The sequence below is a fragment of the Chinchilla lanigera genome, unplaced genomic scaffold, assembly GCF_000276665.1.
Source record: "Chinchilla lanigera isolate Chin_1 unplaced genomic scaffold, ChiLan1.0 scaffold00094, whole genome shotgun sequence".
NCBI lineage: Eukaryota > Metazoa > Chordata > Mammalia > Rodentia > Chinchillidae > Chinchilla > Chinchilla lanigera.
Window position 1 is genome coordinate 2,708,299 of NW_004955495.1, and position 9,121 is coordinate 2,717,419.

Sequence of the window (9,121 nt, forward strand, 5' to 3'; positions counted from 1 at the left end):
ATGTAATAATATAAAAATATGAATGTGCAGTATAAACGATATTATCTCTGCATGTGACAATGTAAATTAAAAAGTACAATATAAATAATTCATTATGCAATGTGTAATTATATGATCTATAGTATAAATGCAGACACATATTATAATATATGATGTATAATATGATTTAAATGTAAATATACAGTACAAACAATAAATTTTAATTATATGCAATCTTTTTAGAAATAAGTTCAAAACAAATCCATGAAAACAGATTCTAAGAGCACAGCTACTTCTTTGGATCTGGTCCTGACCTCTTGAATCTCCTATGTATAATTTTCATATTTTTGCTCATTGTAGATCTTTTTGCTGTTTTTTATTATTTTTACACGTTGCACTAACATATTATGGTTTCATTTGTTTGTTTTATAGAACTGGGCACTGAACCCAGGGCCTTGGCACTGAGCTACATCCCCAGCCCTTTTTATGTTATTATCAGAGACAGGATCTCTCTGAATTGCTAAATTGCCAGACGTGGTGGTGCACACCTGTAACCCCAGCACTGGGGAAGCTGAGGCAGTAGAATTGCAGTCAGTTCAAGGCCAGCCTGGGCTACATGGTGAGACCCTGTCTCAAAAAAACCCAAAATAAATAGCTGAATTGCCCAGGCTGAGCTCAAATTCAGATCCTCCTGCCTCAGCCTCCAGAGCACTGGGATTACAGGCCTGCACCATCACACCCAACTCTATATTATACATCCGGATCCCTGAAACTTGCAGTGCTCTCTTAAATTTTGCAGCCAAAATGGAAACATCAGTTGACCCCTGGCCCTGCTGCCCACGGCGCCTAGTCTGGCTCTCCTGCCGCCAGCTTGGCACGAAGGGCAGGGCCAGTACCAACCTCAGAGGCCAAGGCCAAATCTGGCCTCTACCTCCCACCTGCTTTAAGCCCTCGGAATGGATTTTTGCCACTCGGAGCCTCAATTTCCTCCTCTACAAAGATGGTACAGCCAGAAAGACATGCTTGATAGGTAGCGAGACAGCACGTGGAGGGCTGCACGTGTGCACTCAGGAGACGGAAGCGGGACGCCTGTGTCACCGTCATGACTCAAGAGAGGAAGTCAGACAGCTGCGGGTTCAAATCCCGTCTCCGTCACTTCCTCACTGTGTGACACTGAGCAAATCACTTCCCCTCTTTGAGCTTCCTTTGCAAAAACAGGACTCCTCCTTGGCCAAAAAGAAGGAAGTGAGACTAGCTACTATTTCAAGGGGTCAGGAGGAGGGTCAGGGGACCTCATTAAAGTGCTGATACAGAGGTGTGGTTGAAAATACTGTGGAAGTCAACATTTTCAAAATTTATTACAGTAAGACACCCACTGCCAGAAATCTCCCCCCACCCCGCCCCCCACTTCAAACACGCTCGTCCCATCCTTCTTGTCACCCTCTGAAGCAGCTCTGGGCGTCCTCCCTTGTGGGTCTAGGTGTGTTGTCGTGACTGCTTCAATATCCTGAATCGATTCAAAATGTTTTCCTTTCCTGGTAATTTTGACTTTGGGGAACAGCCAGAAGTCGCACAGTGCCAGGTCCATTGAACAAGGAGAAGACGCTGTCCCATTCTTATGAGGCTGCCTTTCCATTGGATCACACTCGGCAGCAGCACTCACTGTGTTTTTTTTATCACACCTCGCGAAGACCCTCATGAAAGAGGACTTCCAGAACTGCTTCAGAAAGTGTCAAGAACAATGGGTAGGAGTGTTTGAAACAAGAGGGAGTAGTCTGAGGGGCATTCACACCAACGTGTCTTCCACTGTGACACATTTTTAAAATTTAAATATGCATTGCATATTTTGATCATCCCTTACACGTGAGTGTAAAAGCAGCAGCACATTCAGCAAGGTATAGACAGCTGAAAAATGCCCTTTTCTTGCCGTGCCACTGTGAAAAAGAAATCGCTGCCTCCAAAGTTAGGCCGCAGACTGAGACTTCACTGACTCCAAGAGCCACCCCCAAATCAGAGGTGTTAAAATGTGGAAAAAAAAGTGCTCATCTCAGAATGGATAATGTGACCATCACAGCAGCTAATGCTACCTACATATAAAATGCTTCCAGTTTGCGGGCCCAGAAGTAAGCACTTCATAGGTTCATTTGTGCCTCCTAACACTATCAAGTAGGGACTAAGCTATTTTCCAGAAGAAAACAAGCACAGAGAGGTTAAGTCACTGACTAAGGTCACACAGCTGAGTAGTGTGAAGGCTAGAATTCAAACCTGGATTAGCGGGCTCCAAAAGCCACACTGTAACCCTTCGGCCCTAGGACTGCTTAACAGTCAGTAGGCATTTACCTCCCAATAAGACCATAGCCACCCAAGGTGAGGGGTCTCTCTGTCTCCTCCCCTCAGCAGCTCTCAGCACAGGGCTGGACTCAGAAGTCAATAACCACGGTTCAGAGAATAAATAACTGATTGGCCTGGAGGGTCCCCCTCATGCCCAGCCTGAGCCCCTCGCCCTGATCGCCCCAGTTGAAAATAAGGAGAATATGCTTCTACTCACCACAAATGAACAGACAGGTCCTGAGGAGGTCCCTAGGAACAGATAGAGACCTGGGTTCAGAGCAAAGCTACAGGTTGACGACAGACTGCAGGGTGCCTCATTCATTCACGGATGGAAGAATAGATACGTATAATGTGGCTCGTCCACACAATGGAATATTAGTCAGCCATGAAAAGGAAAGAAATCCTGACACTGCTGCCGTATGGATGGAACTTGAGGCCATGATGCTCAGGGAGCTGAGCCACACACAGAAGGACGTGCACTGAAGGGTCCACGTCCCTAGCATCGTCAGGTCCACAGACACAGGAAGGATGGTGGTGCTGGGCTGGGGAGGGGAAGGGAGTCGGAATTTCATGGGGACCAAATTTCAGCTTGGGGAGGTGGAAAATGCTCCGGAGATGGATTCCGGGGGTGGACATGCCACCACTGTGAAGATCTTTGATGCCACTAAATGTATCCTTAAAATGATTACACTTCATGGTGGAAAGGTCCATTTTATGCTATGTGTATTTTATCATAATTAAAAATAATAATCAAAAGAATGAGGAACCATCACCTCTGTCTAGTTCAAAATGGTTTTATCACCCCAAAAGAAAACCCCAGCCCCGCAGCCCCTTGGCGATCAGCCCCCTGCTGCGGCAGCTGCCCCACGCCGAGGGTTTTCTACACCCGTAGACTCCCCCGCCCCAGAGATTTCACACAAAGGGGAAACGCTGTGTGCAGATGCAGGCAGCGTCCCTGCCCCCTTCACTTGAAAACAGTTAATTCTGTGTTGTGCAAAGTTCATCTCAACTGTTTAAAAAGGAAGAGAGAGAGAGAGACAGAGAGAGAGAGAGAGAGAGAGAGAGAGAGAGAGAGAGGAGATGTTCTACGTAAAGTGATAGGGAAAGATCCCAAAATAAAACAGAAACATTTTGAAATCCGGGCTGCAGACTGCTATCGACCCTTCAGAGTCAACCAGGGGAAATGTGAATCCACACCGGTGTCCACTTGTGTCTGCAGGAAGAGCCTCCAGACGGTCACATTAGAAACCGGATCACAGCAGCTGTCTGAGCTGCGGCCGGAGGCTGGGGCGGAGTCGTTTTCCTCTATCCTGACCCTGGAGCCCAGGGACAGGAGAGGACGACAGAACCCGCACGGCCAGCCTGAGTGCCCCGCCCTGCCCTCTGTGAGGACCTGGCCGGGGGAGAAAGGGTTGGCTCAAGACCAGCACAGGGAGCGTCCAGGATGGATCCGGGGCTGCGCCAGAGACTAGGACCTGCTAAAGACTGACATGCAAGCGGCGCATGCAAGGACGGAGGGACCGGCCTGAAGGGCTCTTCCGGGATGGGTTTAAAATAAGAATCCAAGAGCTGCTCCCGGCGGATGACGACAGGTGGAGGGATGCAGGGACAGGGAAGCGAGGGATGGCAGACAGATAGATAAGAGATAGAGCAGAGAGATGACAGGTGGGTAACTGAGAGAGAACGGATACGTAGATAAATAAGAGAGGACAGATAGTAGGTATGTGAGAGGTAGTAGATAAATAAATGATATAATGTGTAAGTAAACAGATAGATCATAGACCAGGTAGATAATAGACAGGTAAGTAACCAAGAGATAATAGGCATGTAAATAAATGCAAAAAGGTAGATGATAGATAGATAGCTCAGATAGGTGATAGGGAGGTAGGTAATGGAAGGATAAACAGGAGATAGACAGACCAGATAGATGATAGACAGGAAACTGCAAGATAATAGATAATAAGTGATTGATAAACAGATAATGGACCAGACAGAGGATGGGGAAAGAGGTAATAGATAAAGAGGTGCTAGATAGACAATAGGTAATAGGCAGGTAGCTAAGCAGAAAACAGAAGAATAACTGGTGAAAAGACTGCAGCTAGATAATAAAGTAGACACTAAATGAGATGATAAGCCAGGCGTGGTGGGGCACGCCTGTAATCCCAGCACTTGGGAGGCTGAGGCAGGAGGATCCTTGTGAGTTCAAGACCAGTCTAGGCTATAAAGTGAGCTCAAGGCCAGCCTGAACTACACAGTGAGACCCTGTCTCAAAAAGACAAAAAAAAAAAAAAAAAAAAAAAGAGAGAGAGAGATGATCTGTAGGTAGATGACCGATAGCACACAGACACAGATCAAGTAATATGTAAATACATAATAGATGATGATGGTGAGAGAGGTAATGGATAGATAGATGGAAACAGGCAGGTAGAGGAACAGATGGAGAGAGAAGTGATCGGTTATGATGGATGGATGGCAGCTGACGGATTAGATAGGCAGGTGATAGGTAATAGATGACAGACACACGATTGATAGATGTGATAGATAATGAATGAGCTGGTGCTAGGTAAGAGACGGAGGACAACAGCTGAGATGGAGAGAAGGTTAGACAGATGATAAAGGACAGGTCGATGGGTAACTGGTGGCTGCACGGGCAGACGGGGTATGAGACACAACCTTTCCCTCGGCAGACCCTCACCCAATAAATGTGGAAGAAAAGATGATGTTGGAAACGCACACTGTAATTTGACAGCAAACAGGCCACAGGATCAAAGAGCATCTTCTAACCCTCTTGGGAAAACTGGAACATCCGCCATGAGTTACGTAAGCGCATGATGTCCATGCCGAATTTTATGTTTTCAGATCATGGTGAAATACGAGACGGTTCTTGTGATGACCGGTATTTAGGCACAAAGGGGAAGTAATCGTCTCAGGAAAGAGGAGTAATGCAGGGGTGGATAAAGCAGGGGTGGCCGTGGGGCCACTGGTGTGACTGAGGGAGGAAGTGTCTGAGGTTCGGGGAGAGTGGGGGAGATCTCAAGTTGCCATAAAGACTGAGCAGAGTGGGGTGGGAAGGCCTGTTCCCCAGGAGTCAGGAGCAGGTGCGAGGCCTTCACAGGACTCAGGCCAGTGTCCCTGAAGGAAGGCAGGGGCAAGGCACCTGCTGTACGCCTGCTTCCTCCCGTGCAGCACCGTGTGAAGGAGGGGACCTTCATGCAAAAGAAGCAAGGAGGAAGCCAGGCACGGTGGCACACCCCGCCACCCCAGCACTCCGGGAGGCTGAGGCAGGAGGATGACAGGTTGGAACCCAACCTGGACAACTTAGTGACTGACCATTTCCCTGACTGAAAATAAAAAATAAAATGGTGGGGAGTGGAGCTCAGGGCACAGGCCCTGGGCTCCATCTCCAATGCCACAAGAAAAAAGAATGAAGCAGGAAAAGGCGGGCTCTGGTTCCCAGGCCAGTCTGCTGGCCAGGCATGCAAAGGCTTCAGCCGGGGGTGACCCTGCCCGCCTCAGGGGCTCCTCCAAGTCTGCCCAGCCTCCCAGGGCCTCGCTCAGTCCAGCGCCTTCAGGGATCCCAGGCTGAAGATACTCACATGGACATAGGGCTTCACCCGGTTACAGGGGAACCAGCCAACTTCATTGGTGCACGTGTTTCTACCCTAAAAACCCAGGAGAGAAAACCTGAGTGGAAATCACAGGCGCCTCTGTGCGTGCCCAGTGGTTACTGTTCGTCCATCCGTCTGGCGGGCCAGACAGCGTCACCCAGCCTCAAGCTACTAGGAAGTGGGGAGTCAGGAGGGACCAAACCCAGAAGGCCCCGTCTGCATCACCCCTCCCCAGGGAGCCCCTCCACAGCCTCCTGGGGCTGTGACCCCGCCCCAAGGTCACCTGTACCCACTGCACCATGCCTGGGTCCCACCCCCACCCCCCGGGGCCCCAGCCACACCTCCCACCAGTTCTGCTCAGCTTCGGCCTTGGTGAGCTCCACAATGTCCCCAGGGCTGAGCCGCAGGAAAGGTCCAAAGGCTCCAGGCGGTGGAGGAAGCCCATAGTACTCCTGAAACACCTCCATCTTAGGCAGACCTGGAGGACAGGGAGGGTGAGGATACAAGGTGGCTGGAAGTCAAGGACTTCGAAATCTGAGTCTCACTCCCCATCCACTGAGGTTGGCCGAAGTTAAAAAGACACAACATCAAGCGGCAGTGAGGGTGTGGAGCTCTCGTACATGTGTGACTCTGAGGGGGATCCACTCTGAAAAGTATTGAGCAGTACCTATTAAAGCTAAGTAAGTATACATCTACGCTGCAACCTAGCAATTCCACTCCAATATATATGCCCAAGAGAAGCAAGAACATTTCCATCAAAAGTCATGACCAAGAATATCACATAGCAGCTTTATTTGCAACAGCCCAAACCTGGCAACCAACCAGATTTGCCATCATGCCAGGTTCATGATATCCTCATAGGATGAAAAACAATACACTGTGATACAGTCATGGTGGAAATATTACACGGCAATAAAAAGGATGTGCCACTGCTAGAAGCAACCTCACTGGTGAATTTCATGGGCGTTATGTTGAATAAAAGAGACCGGATGCAAAAACCAAAAACAAAAAAGCCCTACTGTGTGCTTTATTCATAGGAAGTTCAAGGGCTGGTGAAACTAATCTCTGATGACTGAGGTTAGACAGTAGCGCCCTCTGGGAAGTAGATGGGTACTATTTGCAGTGCTACCCGATAAAACGTTCTGTGATAACAAAATGTTCAAAAATGTGTCCGTCTTCTGCGGCAGCCATCAGCCAAAAGGTGAGTGTTGCGCACCTGAAATGCAGCTCCTGTGACTGAGTGCAGGCTGGTTAAGCTTATTTCCCTTTAATTAATTTTGCTGGATAATTCTGGAGCAGTGGAAACGCTCCAGACCTTGGTGGAATTGTTGAGTGTACGAGTAGAGCAGAGAGGAAGGAAAGAAGCTTCCTCCATTCCATGCCACCCTCATCAGCGTCTGAGCAGAGGGACAGCGCGACTTCGAGTTCATTATTTCTAAATCCCCGGGGGTCCAGGGGCTGGGACACCATGCCGGTGCGTGACAAGTAGGACGCGAGGATCCCTGGGTTCACCCCTGCAGCAGCGGAGCCGGGCCTCCCCCACCCCGGCCCTCGCGGCACCCCTGCGGCTCACCCATCTCGTTGCGCTTTTTCTCCTGAGCCCTGCGGTGCGGCTTGTCCTGCGAGGAGAGGGAGGGAAGCTGGCGTGGGTGCCTGTCCACTCCGAGGGCTCCTCAGCCCGGGCTGGGGTTTCCTCGGTCCCTGCTGGCCCCATGATCCCCAAGCAGAGAGAGCAGCGAAGGCGGGCTGAGTGGGGGTGGCTCTTACCTTCTTCATGGTCCCCGCTAAATCTAGGCGACAAAAAAGGACACCCTTAGGGTGGGAAAGGCCGCCGGGGGAGCCAGCCCGCCTGCCCTGTGCCCCGCTGTACCTTGCCCATGTCGGCCGCACGCAGGGACCCTCCCCAGACACTCCTTGTGCGCAGGAGCCCGGCACCGGTGACAGCGATAGCCCTGGTAGAAGGTCCCTCTGGGACGGGGGATGAGAGAGTCCGAGGCCATACGGCACCCTCCACATTCCACCAACCCCCACCAAGGGTCAAGGCCGGGCCTGCCAGTACTCGGGGATCAGTGACGGGGAGGAGGGGTGGATCACACCTAGGACCCAGGTCGGCCTCCCGGAAACACACCTGAGAAGCATCTGGCAAGCCTTGCAGGATGTGGTCTCCTCGAAGGAAAACATCTGGAAGTCGTGCCCATTGGCTGTGGCGTTCTCTGGGTAGATGTTGGAGCTGCAGAGGAAGAAAAGCAGGAAATCAGTGCATTGCTCCTTTACATGGCTGCATAGTATTCCACCTTATGGACTGGATATACTACATTGTGTTTTGGAGCTAAGAGGTAATGCCTACACAATGCTAGGAATGTGTTAAAGGACGCAGAAATGTACATTATGGAATGGCCCCTTTTTGGGGGGCATGAATTTTACTTCAATAGATGAAGGAAAAGGTGGAGCCAGATGAGAAGGTGGGGCTGGGGATATAGCTCAGTGGCTCTGCGCAAGCCTGGGGTCCTGAGTTTGATTTCCGGTATCCCCCACAAAAAGATGAGAAAGTGAAGAAGGAAAGGATAGAGGCGGTAGAAGGAAAAGGGGAAGGTGGAGGAGAGTAGAAGAAAAGGAGAATCAGAAGAGATAGAGGAGCCAGGAGGAAAAAGGGAAGAGGAGGGAATACCCGGGCTGGGGGAGAAGATCCCGCGCTGAGGTTCTGGCAGCGCTGAGCCCGCCCCTCCGCTTCCCCAGAAGAAACCGAGGCGCAGAGGGACCTCGGAGCGCTGGAGCGTATCTACGCATGCGCTAGAGGAGAGCTGCGCATGCGCTAGAGCACACTGGGGGCCTCCCGGGCCCTGTGCCCGGGGTGCTCTGAGCACAGGGAACGCGAGGGAGGGGACGCACATGGCCATCTCAAACTGCTCCATCCACTTCTTCTTCAGCTCGCGCGTCTTGAAGAACAGCTCGTAGCCCTGGGCACCCTGGTCCTCAATCAGGAGAAACATGTGGCTCCACTGTAGGGAAGCAGAGTCCGGAGTTGCAGCACCCGCGCCCTGCAGAAGGCGGGGCGCACACCCGCCAACCCCGTTCCCAATTAAAAAAGAGTCGGGAGTGCAGCTAAGTGCAGAGGGCCTGGGCTCAACCCCCAGTACAGAAGGAGGAAGGAAGGAGGGAAGGAAGGGAGGAGGGAGGGAGGGAGAGAGAAAAGGGAAAGGGGG

At 50.8% G+C, this 9,121-nt stretch overlaps 1 protein-coding gene across 2 annotated transcripts in view; it reads right to left on the reverse strand.

The window, feature by feature from the left end:
• Positions 1–9,121, reverse strand: part of Vav1 (vav 1 guanine nucleotide exchange factor) — a 57,961-nt gene that overhangs the window by 10,791 nt on the left and 38,049 nt on the right. For both annotated transcript variants that reach the window (XM_005405689.2, XM_005405685.2), the window contains exons 15-22: positions 8,808–8,917; positions 8,047–8,148; positions 7,789–7,886; positions 7,686–7,708; positions 7,492–7,537; positions 6,260–6,396; positions 5,907–5,972; positions 2,528–2,559 (exon numbers count right to left, since the gene is read on the reverse strand). In XM_005405689.2, the coding sequence (XP_005405746.1) occupies positions 2,528–2,559; positions 5,907–5,972; positions 6,260–6,396; positions 7,492–7,537; positions 7,686–7,708; positions 7,789–7,886; positions 8,047–8,148; positions 8,808–8,917 (614 nt within the window). The remainder of the gene's footprint in view (positions 1–2,527; positions 2,560–5,906; positions 5,973–6,259; positions 6,397–7,491; positions 7,538–7,685; positions 7,709–7,788; positions 7,887–8,046; positions 8,149–8,807; positions 8,918–9,121) is intronic.